At 42.4% G+C, this 23765-nt stretch overlaps 1 protein-coding gene across 1 annotated transcript in view; it reads right to left on the reverse strand.

The window, feature by feature from the left end:
* The window catches only part of SACK1A (scaffolding CK1 anchoring protein A), an 86368-nt gene that overhangs the window by 27166 nt on the left and 35437 nt on the right, over positions 1-23765 (reverse strand). The window contains exon 3 of the mRNA XM_089677535.1: positions 19037-19161. Within this exon, the coding sequence (XP_089533661.1) occupies positions 19037-19161 (125 nt within the window). The remainder of the gene's footprint in view (positions 1-19036; positions 19162-23765) is intronic.

Below are 23765 nucleotides of genomic sequence, written 5' to 3' on the forward strand. Positions count from 1 at the left end.
TTGGATATTAAAAAATATCCCAAGCTTTGAACATCCCATGGAGCACTGTTCAATCCATCATCCGAAAATGCAAAGAGTATGGCACAACTGCAAACCTACCAAGACATGGCCGTCCACCTAAACTGACAGGCTGGGCAAGGAGAGCATTAATCAGAGAAGCAGCCAAGAGGCCCATGGTAACTCTGGAGGAGCTGCAGAGATCCACATCTCAGGTAGGAGAATCCGTCCACAGGACAACTATTGGAAATGCACTCCACAATCTGGCCTTTATGGGAGAGTGGCAAGAAGAAAGCCATTGTTGAAATAAAGCCATAAGAAATCCCATTTGCTGTTTACGAGAAGCAATGTGGGAGACACAGCAAATATGTGGAAGAAGGTGCTCTGGTCAGATAAAACCAAAATTTAACTTTTGGGCCTAAAAGCAAAATGCTATGTGTGGTGGAAAACTAACACTGCACATCACCCTGAACACACCATCCTCACCGTGAAACATGGTGGTGGCAGCATCATGTCGTGGGGATGATTTTCTTCAGCAAGTAACAGGGAAGTAGGTCAGACTTGATGGGAAGATGGATGGAGCCAAATACAGGGCAATCTTAGAAGAAAACCTGTTAGAGTCTGCAAAAGACTTGAGAGTGGGATGGAGGTTCACCTTCCAGCAGGACAACAACCCTAAACATCCAGCCAGAGCTACAATGGAATGGTTTACATCAAAGCATATTCATGTGTTAGAATGGCCCAGTCACAGTCCAGACCGAAATCCAATGGAGAATCTGTGGCAAGACTTGAAAATTGCTGTTCAGACGCTCTCCATCCAATCTGACAGAGCTTGAGCTATTTTGCAAAGAAGAATGGGCAAAAATGTCACTCTCTAGATATGCAAAGCTGGTAGAGACATCCCCAAAAAGACTTGTAGCTGAAATTGCAGTGAAAGGTGGTCCTACAAAGTTTTGACTCCGGGGGGCTGAGTACAAATGCACGCCACACTTTTCACAGATTTATTTGTAAAAACGTTTGAAAACCATTTATCATTTCCCTTCCACTTCACAATTATGTGCCACTTTGTGTTGGTCTATCACATAAAATGCCAATAAAATACATTTACGTTTTTTGTTGTAACATGACAAAATGTGAAAACTTTCAAGGGGTATGAATACTTTTTCAAGGCACTGTATGTGCATGTATTCTTGTGCCCTCTCTCCTATGCCATTCCTTCCATCATCTTCTCATTCTTAGCAGCTAAATCTCCCCCCTTGATATACACGTTAATACCAGAGATTAACACTGGAGGGGTTTCTGATTGGGTGATATGATGATTGCTTTGATGTCACATGAATTAAAATAATCAAATCTGCAGATTCTCTATGGCAAAAAACTAAACACATTTAGTTTAGTCTTTTGAAGAAAATTCTCTGCAGCTGTTGCCATTGTGCATAGTCAGACAATGCTTTATGACCCTGAGACCAAACTTACCAGAGGCCCAACGGGTCAGGAAATATATAGACCTATATATAAAAACCTATTTAATTTATAATAAGATGTCTTTACACATCATCTACAGAAATACGTGCCATTATTTGCAGTATACATTAATATGTACAACTTAATTACATTTGCAAGTCTACTTCCAATTATACCAATACCCCATAACTTACCACGAGAAGGGGTTGAACCAGGGGCGGACTGACCATTTGGAAACTTGGGCACTGCCCGAGGGCCCGGGGTCAGTAGGGGGCCCCATGAGATGCCCCTGGTACCTTTTTCATAGGCTTTTTTGAGTTTGGGCAAGGACACAGGGGCCCCATGATCCCCTATTGCCCGGGGGCCCCATGAGTCGTCAGTCTGCCCCTGGGTTGAACCCTTTCTGATCCTACAGAAGAAGCTATTCCACTATCTGCAGATCATGTCCTGCAAGTGAACATACACAAATCAGAAGGTCCTCTGATCCTTACCCTCTTTGAACAAAGTAACCATGCAGACCACACACACTGGGGATGAACACTCCAATATATACCATGCTCCTAGCTCCCTCTTCCCTCCTCCAAATATATGAAAAATACACAGCAAAACTGGGGCTAGAATTGGATGCAACACTTTGGTCTAATGTAAGGAAACAATCAAATCCTGCTCTTGCAATACACCAACATGAGACCAACAAGTGCTAACACATTGGTATTTTGTACTAACCTGGATTGCTCACTGTGTACCCAAATACTTACGAGGGGGTGTGGAAGGATGGAAACTTTTCTCCAAATAGGGTGGACCTGTCCTGTAGCATGGAATCTCTGGGAAGAAATATTCCAGATGATCTCTGAACTAGTATACTCCATGATCCTTTTTCTAGCCCAACATGTACTCTTAAATCTCAAACCCCCGAGCCTTTACTCACGACTCAGTTAAAATTACTACTACATGTTTTAACAGCCGCTAAGCAAACAATTGCCAAAATGTGAAAAACACCCATCTTCTCCTTGACTGAAACCAAGTCAAGGATCAATACAGTGCTACATGAAAAGATAGAAGATAAACTAACAAAATGGATAACTATTTGGCAATCTGGCATCCTTGGGCCACCTGATATCTCCCAGCAGGATTTGACCAAGACCTTGTGGTCCTTCGATAGGGAGTGTGTATGTGGGACTCGTTTATCCTGTCCCCACTTACTCCCTCTCAGCTGTCCTTACCCCCAGGGTTTACATGATCTACGTGGATACACAATCTTATCTACCCACTACATAGTTAGTCTGGCTGAAAAAAAGACAAAAGTCCATCCAGTTCAATCATTAAAAAAAAAAAAAGTTATAATCCTACACCCACACACAGTTGATCCAGAGGAAGGCAAAAAAACCAGCAAAGCATGATCCAATTTGCTCCTGCAGGGGAAAAAATTCCTTCCTGATCCCCCGAGAGGCAATCGGATATTCCTTGGATCAACTTTACCTATAAATGTTAGTATCCAGTTATATTCTGTGTATCTAAGAAAGAATCCAGGACTTTTTTTAAAGCAATCCACTGAGCTGGTCAGAACCAACTCTTGAGGGAGTTTATTCCACATTCTCACAGCTCTCACTGTGAAGAAACCTTTCCGTATTTGGAGATTAAATTTCTTTTCCTACAGACATAAAGAGTGCCCCCTTGTCCTCTGTGATGGCATGATGAGAATATCAGACGAATTATCATCCTTTTTTTTTTGCATGCTAGTTTCATATCGCAAGTGAAGTGGTTACTAAAGTTATGAAAATTCTTGTAAGACAGAATACAAGTTTGGAAGTGATGTAACTATGTAACTATGCATACGAGGCTTTAGGCCAGCTCCAATTCTTTTACAGTTGTGATTTACAACCCCATTCTTTCACTATATGATATTGAGATAACTCACTGCCAGATATGATGCCCAGCATCATTAGTACAGTGTCAGTGCTTTTTATCATCACTGATCACTGTATTATTATCACTGGAGATGTCAATAGCAGTTAGTCAGTTCCCACTCAGTGTCAGTTAGTGTCAGAATGCCCACCACAGTCCTGCTATAAGTTGCTAATCACCGCCATTACTAGTATAAAAAAATAAAGAAATAAAAATTCCAGTATATATACTGCCATTTGTAGACACTATAACTTGTATGCAAACCAATTAATATGCACTGGTTGGGATTTTTTTCACTAAAGACGTAGCAGAATACATTTTGACCTAATTTTATGACTACATTTTATTTTGTTAAATTTTTTATGGGGTATGTTTTATAGCAAAAGGTAAAAAACAGTTTTTTGTTTTTTTGTTTTTTAATTTTGGTCTTTTTTCATTTATAGGCCAAAGAAAACCCAGTGATCATCAAATAACACTAAAAGAAAGCTCTATTTGTGTGAAAAAATGATATACAGTAAATATCATTTGTGTACAGTGTTGCACAACCACACAATTGCCAGTTAAAGTAACGCAGCTCCTTATAGCAAAACATTATTATGATTGTTATATAGTTATGAAGGAGGGTAATTCCTCCGGAGGGCAAGTGGTTCAATGAATATGGGTGCATTTATTAGATTAGATTAGATTCAACTTTATTATCATTGTGCAATGTAGAGAGTCAATGAAATGCAGTTAGCATCCAGCCAGAACTGCATAAATGGCCCATTTACAATAAATAACAGTATAACAAAAACAAAGATAGGGGAATGGGATATACAGTAATACCATAATCGGTGCAATGAGTAGTGCAATAATGAATGAAATAATCAGTACTACGATGGTGAATAAAATATACAATAATGCAATATTGTCTAATAATTAGCTGTTCAATGCTTTAACCGCTTCCCGGCCGGCCTATGGCCAGATGGCAGCCGGAAAAAACACCTTGTCCCTCCGGGTGGATGCCATATGGCGTCCTTTCAGGCATGTGCAGTTTGCATGCCCGCAGAGCCGCGCAGCGGCGTGATCTGGCACCGGCCATGTACCTCGGACACGGCCGATGACAGATCTGAGTACCTGCCCCGTTGCCAGTACCACGTGACCTGCTGTGACCAATCACAGCAGGTCACATGACAGTTGTATATAATGGATGGCTTCCTATCATGCCATCCATTATATACAAGTGTGGCTAGCTGTGAATGGTCACAGCGATCACATGCACAAGCTGGGCCAATCACAGCCCAGCTGTGTCATGTGATTAGCTGTGGCCAAATCACAGTTAAGAAAAAAAAAATCCTGAATGAATCGATTTCAGTCAGGTAAATGCTTGCTTATAGCAAAGTAATTCTTTGCTATAAGCAAATTGTGTAAAAAAAAAATATATATATAGATCACTTCCTAAAGTAGTACAATGTTACTATGGTAACATTGTACTACTTTGGTCATAGTGAAATATAAAAAAAATCTTAAACAAAAGAGAACAAAATGTAATTAAAAATAAAAAATATTAAAAAAAAAATTTAAAAAAATTATCAATTTTTTTTCATACTGTCACTAGTCATTGTCCCTGATCACCGCCATGCCAGTTATATGATGACGCTGTACTGCACTGGTGACAGTATGTAAAAAAAAAAATACTGAAAATCATTTTTTTTATTTCTTAATTTCCGAAAAATTGGCAAAAAAATTACAACTTCAAAAAACTTCCCATGCCTGTTATGAAATACGTTGGACTATCTACTTTGCAAAAAGCGGTAATTTTTGAGGGATATCTGTACTGTTCTGACATTCTTGGACCTCAAGAAATTAGATTGGCTGTCAGTACTTCAGGATTGATCAATATTCAGATATATACCATAGTTTGTGAACTCTATAACTTTCCTACAAGCTAAATAATACATCCTAATTTGGGTTATTTTCACCAAAGACATGTAGCAGAATACATCTCGGCCTAAATTTATGAAGAACAATTATTTATTTGCAAACTGTTATAACAGAAACAAAGAAAAACGTGTTTATTTTTCAAACTTTTTGGTCTTTTTTTGTTAATTGGGCAAAAAATAAAAACCCCGGCGGTGATTAAATACCACCAAAAGAAAGCACTAGTTGTGTGAAGAAAATAATAACATTTTAGTTTGGGTACAATGTTGTATGACCGCGCAATTGTCATTCAAAGTGTGACAACGCTGAAACCTGAAAATTGGCCTGGGCAGGAAGGGGGTAAAAGTGGAGTATGAACAGTCCATGGTTAGTGTGAGAAGCATCATTAATGATGCCTCTCGTCCTTTGTACACGGCGTTTTTTGTAAATGTCCTCCAAGGTGGAAAGCTGAACACCAATAATTCGTTGGGCAGATTTCACCACCCTCTGAAGGGTTTTGCGGTCTGAAGCAGTGCAGCTCCTGTACCACACTAAGATACAATTTGTGAGGATGCTCTCAATAGTACACCGATAAAAATTCTCCAATATCCTGTAGCACAGACAGGATTTTTTTAAGTTTCCTCAGAAAATATAGGCGCTGTTGTGCCTTCCTGATCAGGAAGGAAGAATTCAGAAACCAGGTGAGATCCTTAGAAATGTGGATTCCAAGAAACTTAAAGTTATGTATTTTTTTTTAGCTTTTAATAAAAGATGGTGTTTGCTAAGATAAAATTGGCCCGTATGGGAAACTGCAAACCCTTTTCTCTCAAATAAAATACTGTTTGTACTACTATTAATTGCTAAAAAGGGGACATTTACAGCAGAGGAGTGAGAAAAGCTCAGTAGGTATGTACAAATCCACAATAAGCTGGCGCCTAGTGTAACTCACATTATACCAACAACTTTCTAACCCTCATGCTCTGTATGTGTATCTAGCGTACTTAGTAGGATTCCAACCGACTCTATGGCATCATGACAAGCTGTCAACATAACAAAGAAACATTATTGGTGATTGTTTGTGAAGGGTCTCATTTATTCAGGTCATGGGAAAGAAAGTAAAAGCCACTTTCGACAGGAGTGTTCTGAAATGTTGAAGGCCTTTAATTACTCATCCAGACAGTTTCTCCACTTCATTGTTGATTAAGTGCTCTCAAGATTCTGATCTAGTCATCATTTGTTGATATGACCTGAGTCTGACGCCACAATCTCTAGAAAAGGTATATTAATCTATAAAACAAAGGCAGGAATTCTACGCAACCCAAGGTCCTTCTTGGTCAAACCCAAGGGCATTAGTGAAGAGGTTAAAGATTTATGGTCACTAACCCATTTCATTGCCTACATCTATCCATCATTATCCCAGTACAAAAATGTAAGTGCTACTGCCCCGAGCTCCTCAGTGATTTCTATCTCAGAGGCCATTTGTCTCTGTCAAGAAGCAGCACTCAGATAAGCAGTTTTATAAACTGTAAGTTACAGCCCTAGGTTCTAAGCGAGGGAGAAGAATTCAGCTGACAGGATTCCCATGTATTTCTCAGGTTTTGACAGCGGCTCTGCTGACCTCTCTGCAGCATATAATAAAGAAATGATCACCTAGTTTACGTAACGTCATTCTCTGAAACGAAACAATGTTTCCCTGAAGCGGTGACAGCTGGAGAAGATCCTGAAGTCTTTATAAGGACTAAAGGTGGCATTAAAGGTACATTTTTTAAAATAACAAACATGTCATACTTACCTGCATGGTTTTGCACAGAGCAGCCTTGATCCTCCTCTTGGGTCTTCTCCCCCATGCTGAATGCCCCCTGGAGCAAGCCTCTTCTTCTTTTGGGGGAATTCACTCCTGAGTTGCCTCTGTGTGTCCATTGGACTCACAGAGCATGGCTTGACTGCACCCCCCCCGCTCCCTCCTCACTGGCTGTGATTGACAGCAGCAGGGGCCAATGGCTCATACTACTGTGTAACAGTCAATGAAGAAGGAGAGACCCAAGGAGCTGCACATTCGGGATCGAGATCGGGCTCAGGTGAGTATATGGGGGTGTGGGGTGAAACTGCATAGAATGCATTAAAGTAAAAATCTTCTGCCTTTACAGCCACTATAAAGGTTAAATTCCCCTATTTCAAAAAACAGCCTGTTCACTTGCGGGGGCCCCAGTATATGATAAAAACTGTGCAGCTTACTACAATTTTAACCACTTCCTGTCTGGCCGCTGTATATAAACGGCCGGATGGTGGTAATGCAGGGGTGGGTTGCCGTTCATAAATGGCGCCCGCCATTTTGGATTGTGCACACTTCCTGGGAGGCATGCGGCAACGCGATACGGTGCCCGCTGTGTCCTCCGGACAACGATCACTGTACGGGACCTCTGTGGGATCACAGTGATCACATGAATAGGTGTAAGCAAGATGTCACTTCTGACATCATTGCTTACTACGTGTGAAATCTGTGAATGATCACAGAGATCACATGGTACAAGGCCATTCACAACAGCCTTGTACCATGTGACAAGCTGTGACCAATCACATCTCTCACAGTATTTCTCAGTGGCTGCAAGAATGCAGCCAAAGAGAAAGAGAAATGATTGGTTTTACAGCCTTTATGGGTGTAAAAGCAATCAGTGTAAAAATGGTGACACTATATTGCTAGGGTGACGGTATGTAAAAAAAACCAAAAAAAACCCATAAATAATAATAATAACAAAATAAAATTAAATTTTTTTTCTTAAAAAAATTATAATTTTTGGTTATAAACTAGTTTGGCGGATTTTTTTCCCTAAAAAGATAACTGAATAAATTTTGACTACGATTTATGAAGAAATATTATTTATTTGCAAAATTTTATAAGAAAAACACTTTTTTACAAAATTTTTGGATTTTTTCATTTATATAGCAAAAAAAATAAACATCTCAGTGGTGAATAAATACCACCAAAATAAAGTTTTATCTATTTAAAACAAAATGCTAAAAAAAATCATATGGGTACAGTGTTGCATGACCGCGCAACTGTCAAAGTGTGACAGCACTGAAAGCAGAAAATTCCCCTTTTCCAAAAAACAGCCTGTTCAGTTGAGTGGGCCCCAGCATATAATAAAAACTGTGCAGCTTACTACAATTTAAAGCATTTTATTGCCATACCTTTAGGCCATTTGGGTCTCCCAGAAGCCTGTCTGAAAAATTCCCAGTTTGCATCAGCCACATTCCAGCTTGTTGCTAGGATGAAAAACCATTGGGTTTCACTCCTGCAATGTTATCAGTGAGCATCCAATGGGTTTCTAGCGACAAGCCAGGACATAGGAGTTGCTAATTGGGAGTTTTTCATCAAGGCTTCTGGTGGCCTAAATGGCCAACAGATATGATATTTTACAAAACTGAAGTTTTTTTTTATATCTTTTGGGGCCCCTTGACTGCATGGGCTATTTTCTTGAAAAAGTGAACTTTAAACCTTCACCTGAAAATAAATCTTACCATCATTCTCTTCTGCGTCCCCAGCCTGTTACATAATAGCAGTATTTTTTGTTTTCCGGGAAGTGAGTAACTTTTTTTTAGTGATACTCACTTCCACTTTAGCCTGCTATATATATAGGTCAAAATTTGATTCAAAGTTCAGACCAGATATGGGCAGCACTGTGTCTATGTGGTTAGTACTTCTGCCTGGAAACACTAGGGTTGTTGGTTCGAATCTCATCCATAGCACTACCTCTCTGAGGTTTTTATGTTCTCCCTGTGCCTGTATGGGTTTCCTCCCACACTCCAAAGACATGCTGGTAGTTTATTTGGCTCCTTTCTAAATGGGCCCTAGTATGTGTATGTATGAGTGTAAGTTAGGGACCTTAGATTGTATGCTCCTTGGGGGTTAGGGACTGATGTGAATGTACACTATATAGTCATGGCCAAAAATATTGTCCCCCCTGCATTCTGTCAGATAATGCACCACTTCGCCCAGAAAATTGTTGCAATTACAAATGTTTAGGCATACGTGTGTTTATTTCTTTTTTTTTGTATTGGTATGATGGAAATCTTACAATGGGAACATCTGTGAGCAGAATTTTCTTCATTTTTTTAAAAATATCTTTCATTTTCTGTTGCATCTCCAAATTGGAAGGCTCTGATAAGTGTAACACCCTCCTACATCGCTAGGGGGAGCTAGTGTCAAATTGTTAGGCAGAGGCTGAGTAGCAGCTTGTGGTAATAGTCAGAGGGGGTCAAATTCAGGTCAGAGCTGGGAGGCTCTGCAGTCCAGCTCTCTGGAACTTTGTTCTGCTCTAGAATTTTGGAGAAGATTGTAGAAGCAGTGGGAGGGGTGAGGAGAGGCTGATCTGTACTGGCCAATCCCCAAGCAGGAGGCTTGACATGGGGTCAGGACAGCCCTTAAGAGTGAGAGGGCCTGCTGAGCAGCAAGAGAGTTCGGGTGGAAGATGGAGAAGTGAGAGGCTGGAGAGCAGGACCCTGGGAGGGAGCCTAGATGAGAAGGGGCTTACCTACAGGCAGGGAAGCTGGAAAGGAGGAAACCTCAGGACCTCATCACCCCCCAGAGCGAGGACTAACTGTGCAGCAGGGAAGGAGCAACCCAGCAGAAGGCCTGACAACAGCTCACAAATGGAGGACTGAGTGAGTAGACCTGCACCCCCTGGGCCAATAAGGGGAAAGAGGCACTATAGTGGGAAACTGAATTAGCTGCTGCCTGGGACTGTCTTACCTTTTAAAGTGACAGGCACTGGATCCCCTGCCCAAGGATTCACCCAGAACAGCTGGATAAAGGAGTATCTGGGGTCTGGGGTGGTATATCAGGAGATGCTGGCTAGCTCTCCAGAAGAGAATTTTTGCTGTAAAGAGACTAGTACATTCTTCCAGGAAGTTTGTCCTCAGTTGCCATTTCCCTTTGGGCATCCCATACACCCCTTACCCCATCCAAGTTTAAACTCCCCTAATAAAATCCAAAGAAACAAGCTCAAGGACTGGTTACTGTCTCCTGGATGCAAGTCTGAATGGAAAATGTATGTTGCCTGAATGTGCAGGACTATAGGGGAACCCAAATCTCTAGCGTCTCCTAAGGGGGTAGTGCTACATAAGGAAAACAGCAGTCTCTCTGCATCAGTCAAAGCTTTAGAGATCCAATCAGAAAGTAATGTGAGCTTTTTTTGATTGGAGGGCTCTAGCTGTGACTCAGCAGGAGGCATGTTGGACCACTGCAGAGAGGCCACTGCTTACCCAAGGGTACTTTTCTGCAGCCTGCTGCCTATGCCTTGGAATATGGGCTGGTGCTACGGAGCAATTCAACTATTAAGTACAGTGAGAGAATTTTCCATTTACCTTTGTACACCCTATGAATCTATTTACATCCTTTTGTTTTTCACTTTAATGTTCTTTATCCACTTTTAGATTCTGTTTTGTACAGTCACCATACAGTCATTATACTGTCTGGGTACACTTTGTACACATTACCACACTCAGTATACATGTCACAAACCAGCGCTAGCTCACTCCAGGCTATTTCAGCAGAACCTAATTAAGCAACATTAAAGGTGAAATTTTACAGCTTTTCCTAAATTACACCTTTTCATGCCAATGTTACTCCATCCTGTTATTATATCCATTAGGGATCCTTTAATCTGTCTCTTAAGGACAGAGGTGCTTGTGATTATGGGAAGCTAAGGTATCATTTTTTCGGATCAGGATAAAAATATATCTCACATATTAAATACATGACTGGAGGATATAACCTATCATGGGCTATAAACCTGAAAAAGAATAGTCCTGTTGTTTGAAAACAGTTTATTGTGTAAAGTTAGGTTTAAAGCTGAACTCCAGCCTTACCTTGTGGCTTCCCCAGTTGTACCGGCTCCTCTCCTGTACTGGAATGGCTTACTATGATTTTACTGCACACTGTGAGCTTTTCACAGCATGTGTTAGAAGCTGCAGAAAGTCAGATAGAGACTGCCTCATTTCCTGGCTGGAAGGTGTCCCGCATCATCCAGGTCTTTCCTTTCCAGCCTGACTGTCCATGGCCCCACCACTTTTAATACACTGGATTCAAGTTATTTCAATTTCGGAGTGTTAGGTGGTTACTATCATCTATCCCGACACGCGTTCTGCTCTGTAACCGATACCTCAAGGTATGTTTGAAATCTATATTCACAAATAATTCTATACTATTTGATATTATGTTATACTTGTATTCAATTCTTTTTTCTATGTAGTAACTCCTGAAGAAGCGATAATGTTGTGAAACATGTCGAGTAACTATAGAGTAACTACTATGTGATCACCCAGCTGACTTTTCAATCAGGTGCCGGGTGCTGGCACCGCCATCTTGACTAAGGGAGACCTCAGAGCCTCAGGCCTGGGACTCAGGAAGATATATATTAAGCAGGGGTGGACTGACCATTTGGGTCCAGGGTCAGTAGGGGGCCCCATGAGATGCCCCTGGTACCTTTTTCATAGGCTTTTTTGAGTTTGGGCAAGGACACAGGGGCCTTATGATCCCCTATTGCCCTGGGGCCCCTGATATTAAGCACAGTATATGGACTGCGGCCATGTGATGTGGTCTCTGTTTTAAATAAATAATTTGTTGAATTATTTAAAATTAGATTATTGTTTATTTGATGAAGAGTTTTGGTGTATGGATCACATGATCGCAGGGATGGGCAGCATTTATATTTTTTGGTATATTACAATTACTGTGGGAACACTTTTATGTTTGCAGCCACTCCCAGGTTCAGACTTATTATTTAGGCCTTATGTACACGGGACACTTCTGAATGATGGAAACTGACTGCTGGAAAATGTAGGTTAAAAAACGTCTGTTTAGCCGCGTTTGCATACCGCGTTTATGCACGTTTATGAGCGTTTGCGTTTAGCAGCGTTTTTTTAAAGATAACCTCAGGAGACCTTCCTAAATGCCCAGAATGCACTGAAAAACAGTAAAAAATTAACTATTTTAGACATTTTGAGAGAAAGAGAGAGAACAGAAGCAGAGAGAGCAGTATTTGTTGAGATTGGCGTCTTTTTTTGTGGTGTTTGGATGTGTTCCAGCTCATTTCTGTGCAGCAATTATTGCAGCGGTGTCTAATATATTTTATGTCATGCGAAACCTCAAAGTATGGTGTACCAGGTCCATTTGAGTACCGGAAAAACGCTTTGCATGCATTTTTCATGATGAAAAAAGGCTCTGGACAGCATCTGGAAATGGAAGAGTTAAAAAAATGTTGCAAACACTTATAAACGCGGTTAGCCGCGTTTACAAGCGTTTACTACTCCTGAATGCAAGTTTGGTGAGTTAAAAAAAATGACTGTTTACTCATCTGCCTGTAAACGACTGTAAACAACGATGTGTACAGTTGCAAGAAAAAGTATGTGAACCCCTTGGGATTACGTGAAGTTTTGCATGAATTGGGCATAAAATGTGCTCTGAACGTCATCCCAAGAATATTGCTACACTGAAACAGTTTTGTGAAGAGGAGTGGTCCAAAATGACTCCAGATCGTTGTGCAGGTCTGATCTGCAACTACAGGAAACGTTTGGTTGAGGTTATTGCTGCCAAAGGAGGGTCAACCAGTTATTAAGTCCAAACGTTCACATACTTTTTCCTCCCTGCACTGTGAATGTTTACATGTTATGTGCAATTAAACCATGGCAACATCTAATGTTTGTGTAGTATTATGTTCAGCAGACTGTGTTCTTCTATTGTTGTGACTAAGATGACGTCCAGAGCACATTTTATACCCAATTCATGCAAAACTCCACGTAATCCCAAGGGGTTCACATACTTTTTCTTGCAACTGTACATGGACACATAGGAAAACATAAAGGAGAGTTCAGGGGCTGCTGAAAAAAAACACAGAAAAGCTCCTAAACGTGCGTTTATCAGCTGCAGTGTACATGAACCCTAAGCCGAACAATTGTTGCAGAGAATTTCCTTCACCCTACGCCTGGCATAATCCATTACTTCCAGCCCCATTAAAGCAGCAGAAATCGTTTTTTTTTTCCTTCATATTTTTTCACCCATCACCTTTTTTACTATAAACATTAAAGGATAATTTCACTTTTAGGATCATTGACCACAAGTACAATACTTCCAAGGCTCCTGCAGGGAAAAAAATAAATGCACATTTTTTATGTTTTTATTTGCAATTATTATTTTTTTCCCAAAAGGTGAACCTATCCTTTACCCTAGGTTCACACCTAAGCGTTTTCTGGAGCATTTTGCGCTTAGCAGAAACGCACTACAGTCCATTTAACATGATTTCCTATGGGACACGTTCACATCTCCACGTTTTCACCCGATGTGTTTTTTGGAAAGGGTCAGGGACTTTTTATAACGCAAAAAGTAGCATTTTTGGTTCTATAGACTGCAATTAAAATGCTGCTGAAAAGCATGTAGTGAGTTTTTGCCACATTTTTGATGCGTTTTAAATCTGACTAGCAGCAAGGAATAAACGCAAAACGCATAAAAAAATGCATGTGCAAAATTGCAACACAAAATGCTCTGCAGAAACGGATCAAACACAAACTGTGTGAACCTAAGCCTAACATCATAACTTCCCAAACCGATCCAAAATCTTTCATTGACTGAGAATTTTGCAAACTTTTTGCACCAATATAGGTAGCTGGGTAGTGGAAAACGTTTTTGGTTTTTTTTGCACCTCTGATTTCTGTATATGGCCAGCACTGGGTGAGCAGAAGGTTACACAAACGAAGCATGTGGCACAACCCACCCGAATCCCACACCCTGCGCCAGCGGCTGTGTACTCCTCCACCTGTCTCATTAATTATACATGATTCTCAGAAAGAACGAGATGAAAGCTCCTCTATGTGTTCATTAGTTCCAGGTTACACACTGGCTTTGAAGTCTCCATATACATCAATAGGCACGATGTTTTCCCTCATCTAATAAACATTTTTCTTCTATTTCCATAGATAAGATGGGAGATAAATACATTAGAAATGAATAATTACAGGTAATATAAACCATATAAAACTGGATGTTCTATATAATATTTCGGGTTTATCACGCCAGTCACATGACATGACCATAAAGGTGGGGCAGCACAGTGTTTAAATGGTTAGCACTTCCACCTGGCAGTACTGGGGTTATTGGTTTGAATCCTAACCATGGTCCCACCTGCCTGGAATTTGCATGTTCTCCCTTTGCCTCTATGGGTTTCCTCCAGGTACTCAGCTTTCCTCCCACGCTCCAAAGACATGCTGGTAGGTTAATTGGCTCCTGTCTAAATTGGCCCTAATATGTGTATGTATGAATGTGAGTTAGGGACCTTAGATTGTACTCCCCTTGAGGGTTATTTTGCTTTTTGGAATCCATTTGCCCTTAGGCATAGGCTGAGCTGAGAACCCTCCCTCCATTCCTCAAGACTCCTGGGATGTATGACATAATTTGCCTAGGCACGGAAAGGAAGAAGTAACTGAAGAAATGTAAAAAAAAAAAAAGTTTATCAAAGAAAAGTAGGCAAAGTCTTTGTGTGGAAGCAGTGGTCTCTGTGCAGAAGTCTGACACTCCTTCTGGAGCAGTGGTCTCCAAACTGTGGCCCGAGGGCCGAATGTGGCTCCCTGCTTGCCTTTATCCAGCCCTTGGGGCACTTTTCCTTCCACCTATATAAGACATTATTCCTCCCATTGACACCAACAATGGGACATAATTCCTGCTACTGACATCAACAATGGAGTACTATTCCTCCCACCGATACCAATGATGGGGCACTATTCCTCCCACTGATACCAATGATGGGGCACTATTCCTCCCACTGACACCAATGATGGGACACTATTCCTCCCACTGATACCAATGATGGGGCACTATTCCTCCCAGTGATACCAATGATGGAGCACTATTCCTCCCACTGATACCAATGATGGGACACTATTCCTCCCAGTGATACCAATGATGGGACACTATTCCTCCCAGTGATACCAATGATGGGACACTATTCCTCCCAGTGATACCAATGATGGAGCACTATTCTTCCAACTGACACTAGTGATGGGGCACTATTCCTCCAACTGACACTAATGGTGGGGCACTATTCCTCCAACTGACACTAGTGGTGAGGCACTATTCCTCCCTCTGATACCAATGATGGGGCACTATTCCTCCCAATGATACCAATGATGGGTCACTATTCCTCCCACTGACACTAGCGGTGAGGCACTATTCCTCCCCAATACCAAACATGCATTGTTTACTCCCACTGACACCAAGACAATTTCTACTTCCAATGGGCACAGTCCAGCCCCCCTAAAATCTGGAGGACAATAAACTGACCCTTTGTTTAGAAGATTTGGAGACCCCTGTTCTAGAGCTCTCTAATCATAGGGGAGCATTAGCTTTGCTGATTAATGAGGCCTGACTCTGCAAGGGGTGTGTTGGTCCTCTGCAGAGAGACCACTGCTTTCACACCGAGAACAAGGGTCCTTTTTTTACAGCATGCTGGCAGAGGACAGACTTTTCTACTTGGGTGTGGTTGCACACTTTTTATTTTGATGCAGCTGGGGTTTAAACTGAGATTTCAGTGGCATAAAAGTTGAACTCCAGGCAAACAGCTAAATACATATAAGCCCTCATTCACACCTGAGTGTTTTGTAGTTTGAATCCCAAAGTTTCAAAGCACTCAACAAGCCAAATCCTGTGCTTTTTAATTGCCCCCTTTCACATTTGAGCATGCAGGTGCCTGTAGATGAGCGCCTGAAGCTGGAATAGGTACATGAGCTACCTTTGAAGCATAATTGGGGCCTTTTTGGCCCCATGGATTTAATTGGCAGTGCACTAAAAGAAAGTGCAAAAAGCTGTTTGTTATAGTGCCATATGTAGCATTTTTCATGTGATCCTATAAAAAAAGTCTATCGGACCAAAAACATATGATCCTGCCCCTAAGAAGCTCCAATATGGCATTTCACAAAAAAAAAGTGCATAAAAAACTCAGTCGCCTACGTATGCTATGCTTAAAGTATTACTAAACCCACAACAGTAACATCAGTCTGTATGTGCAGTAAAGCATGCTTGATATACTCACTGTGGAACCTAAGGGGTTAATCCTCTGAATTGTGTAAAAAAGCTGTTTGATCCTGTTGTCTCTGATCCTCCCCTTCTTTCACTATCCCCAATTCATTTGCTGATAGTATAGAGCCCTAGGAGGCACTCTGCACATGCTTACTTTGGTGTGTATTGCTAGAGAGTTTTTTTTTTTTTTGAGAGAGTACATGTGATTGACACAGGGCCAATCAGCACTGTCCAGACAGTTTAGGGGTCATGCAGCCTCATAGGACAGTCAGAAAAGAATGAATACTCCTCATACAATATTAAGCAGTGATCTGCTGGAAACTGATAAATGTCACAAGACTGCTATGTACTGCTGATGAGAAAAGGTATTCAGCATTTTATATTTACTAAAGTAATTGCATTTCCATGTTCTGTGTAGTGTGTGAGACTGGAAATAGTGAATGCAGGGTCCGGGGAAACCAGATTTGACCAGATATAGTGAATGCGGGATCCGGGGAGACCAGATATAGTGAATGCAGGGTCCAGGGAGACCAGATATAGTGAATGCAGAGTCCAGGGAGATCAGATATAGTGAATGCAGGGTCCGGGGAGACCAGATATAGTGAATGCAGGGTCTGGGGAGACCAGATATAGTGAATGCAGGGTTCGGGGAGAACGGATATAGTGAATGCAGGGTCCGGGGAGACAAGATATAGTGAATGCAGGGTCCGGGGAGAGCAGATATAGTGAATGCAGGGTCCGGGGAGAGCAGATATAGTGAATGCAGGGTCCGGGGAGAGCAGATATAGTGAATGCAGGGTCCGGGGAGACCAGATATAGTGAATGCAGAGTCCGGGGACACCAGATATAAGGAATGCAGGGTCCGGAGAGAGCAGATATAGTGAATGCAGGGTCCAGGGAGACCAGATATAGTGAATGCAGAGTCCGGGGAGACCAGATATAGTGAATGCAGAGTCCGGGGAGATCAGATATAGTGAATGCAGGGTCCGGAGAGAGCAGATATAGTGAATGCAGGGTCCGGAGAGAGCAGATATAGTGAATGCAGGGTCCGGGGAGACCAGATATAGGGAATGCAGGGTCCGGGGAGACCAGATATAGTGAATGCAGTGTCCGGGGAGACCAGATATAGTGAATGCAGAGTCCGGGGAGATCAGATATAGTGAATGCAGGGTCCGGGGAGAGCGGATATAGTGAATGCAGGGTCCGGGGAGAGCGGATATAGTGAGTGCAGGGTCCGGGGAGAGCAGATATAGTGAATGCAGGGTCCGGGGAGATCAGATATAGTGAATGCAGAGTCCGGGGAGATCAGATATAGTGAATGCAGGGTCCGGGGAGAGCAGATATAGTGAGTGCAGGGTCCGGGGAGACCAGATATAGTGAATGCTGGGTCCGGGGAGAGCAGATATAGTGAGTGCAGGGTCTGGGGAGAGCAGATATAGTGAATGCAGGGTTCGGGGAGACCAGATATAGTGAATGCAGGGTCCGGGGAGACAAGATATAGTGAATGCAGGGTCTGGGGAGACCAGATATAGTGAATGCAGGGTCTGGGGAGACCAGATATAGTGAATGCAGGGTCCGGGGAGACAAGATATAGTGAATGCTGGGTCTCGGGAGAGCGGATATAGTGAATGCAGAGTCCGGGGAGACCGGATATAGTGAATGCAGGGTACGGGGAGACCAGATATAGTGAATGCAGGGTCCGGGGAGACAAGATATAGTGAATGCAGGGTCCGGGGAGACCAGATATAGTGAATGCAGGGTTCGGGGAGACTAGATATAGTGAATGCAGGGTCCGGGGAGACAAGATATAGTGAATGCAGGGTCCGGGGAGACCAGATATAGTGAATGCAGGGTCAGGGGAGAGCGGATATAGTGAATGCAGAGTCCGTGGAGACCGGATATAGTGAATGCAGGGTACGGGGAGACCAGATATAGTGAATGCAGGGTCCGGGGAGACAAGATATAGTGAATGCAGGGTCTGGCGAGAGCGGATATAGTGAATGCAGGGTCTGGGGTTTAGTAACACTTTAAGTTAGAATGTGTGTGAACGGAGCTGGTATACCTGACACATGATCTGTATTTCTGTCCATCCTGTCTTGATATTTTCACAGTTCTGCCACACAGTACAGACAGGATGACACACCTTTTCTTCTATTATAGAATGACGTGATACATTGGTGTTTTCCTGCCATTCTAGGCTTGCTAAATGGATAGTGAAAGAGCAGCCAGAGTCTGATGAGGCCATCTTCCTGCTCACTTCACCTATCAGCATGTTCCTTATTGGTACATTTGCATACAGTACACCTGATTAGCTCCCAGTTTACATTCTGCTGTACATAGGATTACAAGAGTCTAAAGCTCAGCAGACAAGCTATGGTCTGATTGTACGACCTTCTTTAGATCTACTGACAACTATAGAGATTAAAAAGCCCTTTAGTGTTTATACATTTTGTTGGTTATAGAGATTCAGGGTCTCTCTGATTGGATACACATTGATTGGATGGACTAGAAAGGTCCTCATATTACATAGTTTTGGTAAATCTAAAGTTGATTGTACAAAGATTGTAGTCAGGTTGGAAGGTGTATAGTGATCCTAATACCAAGCCAAGTCCTAGAATTCCTAAGTCATGTCCTTTGGTATTGTGTAGTATATAGAACACATGTTGCAGTAGATATTACGCATGCCAATGTTCGTTTTGCACCCACCTGTATGTCCCTGATAGGACACATCTCCAGTCCGATATGATGAACTTTTCATGGATCTGACCAAAGAATTTCTTGCCCGATTTCGCACAGTAGACATCACCAGTTACGCTCCTGATGGATATATTCTGCAAATACCAAAATCAGTAAGTTAAAAGGAATATATCATCTTTTTAAGGTATTTTATATGTACAAATAAACAAAAGTGGCCGGCAACAAGTGAATCCTTTCAGCAACATGTTAGCCTCTGTAAAGTATATACATCGGGTAAAATAAGTATTGAACATGTCCCCATTTTTCTCTGTAAATATATTTCTAAAGGTGCTATTGACATGAATTGTTCCAGAACTCTGATGAAGAAGGGACACCCTTTGAAACGCGTCAGCTGTACTGAATATCCATCCCCTTGATGGGATTCGTGCTGTCTTCAAGTCCCATTGAGGACTTACATGCCTGATTTTATTCGCTGTTTGTGAGTATATTTTTATAATTAATACATTTTGGTTATTGAGGTAATGCGCAAGGTTGGTGCGCTTCTCGTTTTCATTTCGTTCTGCAGTATTGGTCGGGCTTCCCCAGCCTTGTTTGGAGCCGCACAACCCTACATGCATTGGCGGTCGATTTTTCCAGGTTTGGTTCCATTCATTCGCCACCTGTCTGGGTCCTAGAGCGCAGGAGAATTTGTTTTTGATTTACTGACATGAAATGTTCACCACATGTCGGTAACAATCCATGCAATCCATATATACAAAGACACCAAAACAAATAAGTTCAGAAATTAAGTTATGTGTAATAAAATGGAAAGACAGGGAAAAGGTATTGAACACATGAAGAACGGGAGGTGCAAAAAGGCATGGAAAGCCAATACACCAGCCGAAATCTATCAGTAATTAGAAAGCAATCCTGGCCCTTGTCAATGAAAAATAATATCAGCTGGTTCAATCTCAACCAGGGGTAGACTGACAACTCATGGGGCCCCCGGACAATAAAGAAACAAGATTTTGCAGTGCTCATAGCGTGCATTGGTGAACAGCGGGCATAGCGAGATTGCGCCTAACAGTGGTAGTGGCCAGGGGCGGACTGACAACTCATGGGGCCCCCGGGCAATAGAGGATCATGGGACCCCTGTGCCCTCGCCCACACTCAAACCATACCCAAAAAAGCCTATGAAAGGTACCAAGGGCATCTCATGGGGCCCCCTACTAACCCTGGGCCCTCGGGCAGTGCCCGAGCGCCTGAATGGTCAGTCCGCCCCTGGTCTCAACTGATGGCCTATAAAAAGGTGTCTCATTACCAAGGTGTGATACAAGAAACATCTCATGATGGGTAAAAGCAAAGAGCTCTCTCAAGACCTTTGCAACCTTATTGTTGAAAAACACACTGATGCCATTGGTTACAGAAGGATTTCTAAACTTCTGAATGCTCCAGTGAGCACTATTGGGGGTCATAATCCAGAAGTGGAAAGAACATTTCACTATAAAGTGGCGACACCAGGTGCTCCTCGTAAGATTTCTAAGACAGGAATGAAAATAATTATCAGAAGAGTTGTCCAAGAGCCAGGAACCACTTGCTGAGAGCTTCAAAAAGACCTGGAATTAGCAGGTACAATTGTTCCAAAGAAAACAATAAGTAATGCACTCAAGGCCTGTATGCACGCTCACCACGCAAGGCTCCATTGCTGAAGAAAAACCATGTTGAAGCTCATTTAAAGACATTTAGACAATCCAATGAAATACTGGGAGAATATAGTCTGGTCAGATGAGACCAAAATTGAACTCTTTGGATGCCATAATACACACCATGTTTGGAGGTCAAATGGCACCACACCACCCCAAAACACCATACCAACAGTGAAGCATGGAGGTGGGAACATCATGGTGTGGGGCTGTTTTTCAGCATACGGTGCTGCCAAACTTCATGTGACTGAAGGAAGGATGAATGGAAAAATGTACCAAGACATTCTTGATAAAAATCTGCTGCCATCTACCAGGATGATGAAGATGAAACAAGGGTGGACATTTCAGCAAGACAATGATCCCAAACACAAAGCCAAGGAAATGCTCAATTGGTTTAAAAGAAAATAAAGCTGCTAGAATGGGCCAGCCAATCACCTGACTTTAATCTGATAGAAAATCTATGGAAAAAAACTAAAGATCAGAGTTCATAGAAGAGGCCCACAGAACCTTCAAGATTTGAACACTGTGTGGGAGAATGGGCCAAAATCCCACCTGAGCAATGCATGACACTAGTTTCTCCATACTGGAGGTGCCTTGAAGCCATCACTACCAACAAAAAATTTGGTTTCAAAGAAAGAAAATAAAGCTGCTAGAATGGCCCAGCCAATCACCTGACTTGAATCCAATAGAAAATCTATGGAAAAAACTAAAGATCAGAGTTCATAGAAGAGGCCCTGTGTCATTCCATTTTATTACATTGATATTTATTTGCACTGACAAGGGCCAGGATTGCTTTCTAATTGCTGATATATTCAGCTGGTGTCTTGGCTTTCCATGCCTTTTTGCACCACTTTTTCTTCATGTGTTCAATACTTTTTCCCTGCATCTTTCCATTTTATTACACATAACGTAATTTGTGAACTTGCTTGTTTTGGTTTGTTTGTATATATAGATTGCACGGGTTGTTACCGACAGGTGGTGAACATTTCATGCCAATAACACCTTTAGAAATATATATACAGTGAAAAATGGTGACGTGTTCAATACTTATTTTCCCCGCTGTATATGGTGGAAAAGAGGGTGGGCTTTAATGCTGACACGCCACACATATGCATCCACAGTTGGCAGAGCTTTCTGTGCTGAGAGCGTGCTTACCCAGTACAGTGACCACACATACATTTTAATAGAATTTTTATTTGGGGGGGAGCAGGTACCTGGTCTTGACAGGTACCCACTTCCAATTCCGCTCAAATCAAAAAGGCCCCCATTTATGTGCAGCCTTTGGGACACATCACCAGTCCCAGAAGGCTGTAGGACCATTCACACATTTGCACTTTCAGTGCCAAGCCGGATGTGAAGCAACTAGGAGTCACTGCTGGCTTCCCTTAGTAAACATGCCGCTGCCGGGGACCTGAAGCTTGGCCAAGGTGAGGACAGCACTGGGTCCTTGGACAGGTAAGTGTCCTTTTATTGAAAGTCAGGAGCTACAGTATTTGCATATGCTCTATTTTTTTCCACGAAAATGGAGTTACCTCTTAAGGCTCACCATACACATTACAGTCTGATTGTACAATCTCCTTAGGGGCGGGTGTACACTATATGCAGCCAAATGTGTTTTTAAGGCTGATCATAGATGGATCTTTTTTTATTTGATCATCTGGATAGCTGAATGTAAAAAAAAAAGGAAGGAAGGATTGACTTATCTGCACAAGAGAGGTGGATGGAGGAATCCTCCCCATGGTGCTGTTGTATTCTGACAATAGGGACTTCTCTGCTGGCAGAATACACTGATCAGCACTGCAGCCGATTGGCTACAGGTGCTGATTAAATGAAAGTTTTCCAACATTCCTGTTAAAGAGAAATCAATAATTAAATCAACTTCTGTTGAATGGGAACAGCCGTTGATGGATTGAAATACTATATCAAGCTTAAAAGCAGTACTAACACATGCAAGAAAATGAATGTATTTCAACAAGCCTAGTTTATACTTGGTGTGTACAAAAAGGACAGCATGCCGCATATTCTCAAACAATGCATGAAGGCAACGCAAACGCATGTAGTTGCAAGCAGGGCCGTCGATAAGGGGGTACCACCTGTCCTCCTGTACGGGGTCCAGGCCAATCCCTTGTTGGAGGACTGGTGGTACCCCCTTATCCACAGCCCTGCTTGCAATTAAATGCATTTCATGCATGTTCCAGGCAGCTGGGTGAATCAAATGTGGGCAAAGAGGGTGATCGGCACAGCAGGAGGGGGGAGGGAAATTACTGGAACCAATCCCCTGTATGGCTCTCTTTACAGTAGCTGAAAGCTGGCTTCTTCTCCTCTCCTCCTCCCGCTGGCTTTCAGCTGCTTCAGAGAGAACCATACAGGGGATCGTTTCCAGTAATTGCCCCCGCCACACCCATCACCCTCCCTGTGCACCATACATTCCCCCCTGCTGTCCAGGTCCCCCTGTTTGCCCCCACCCCCGCAGTGCTGCTGGTTTCCCTCCTTTCCTTCTCATCAGCAACTGCAAGCACACAATAGGATCCTTCAGGATAGAGAGGGGGGGGAAGGGTTCAGAAAATAAACACATTTGCCAGCCCCTTCCTTTCCTGAATGAACACAGTGAGTGATCGGTACCAATCACTTACTAAGTTCATTCATAACTGAAGCACAGTAAACTGTCTTTTTTTGGGGGGGAAGGAGGGGCTGTCGGGTTGGTTGTATGGGGCCCCGCAGTTTCTTACAGCAGCTCTGATTGGAAGTAAAAAAAAAACAACATGATGCCTACGCACACTTCACTGGATATAAATAGAATGGATAATCTAACGCATCCCAAAGATTATGTAATTTTCTTTCCTTCCACCATTGCTCGACTCTCCCATCAACACAGTCAGTGTTAATGGGGGAATCCCTCTCACTGTGCTATTGTGTTCTGCCAGCGGGGAGCCTTCCCTGCTGGCAAAACACAGTGATCACTGCTGGCTGCTATAGCTGGCGGCAGTGATCGCATGAATAAATCCGGCAGGATCGATTCAGTACAACCAGCCTACCCATATATGGACTGAATCTCT

The sequence above is a fragment of the Staurois parvus genome, unplaced genomic scaffold, assembly GCF_062004578.1.
Source record: "Staurois parvus isolate SC_StPar_1 unplaced genomic scaffold, SC_StPar_1.0 ptg000187l, whole genome shotgun sequence".
Classification (NCBI taxonomy): domain Eukaryota; kingdom Metazoa; phylum Chordata; class Amphibia; order Anura; family Ranidae; genus Staurois; species Staurois parvus.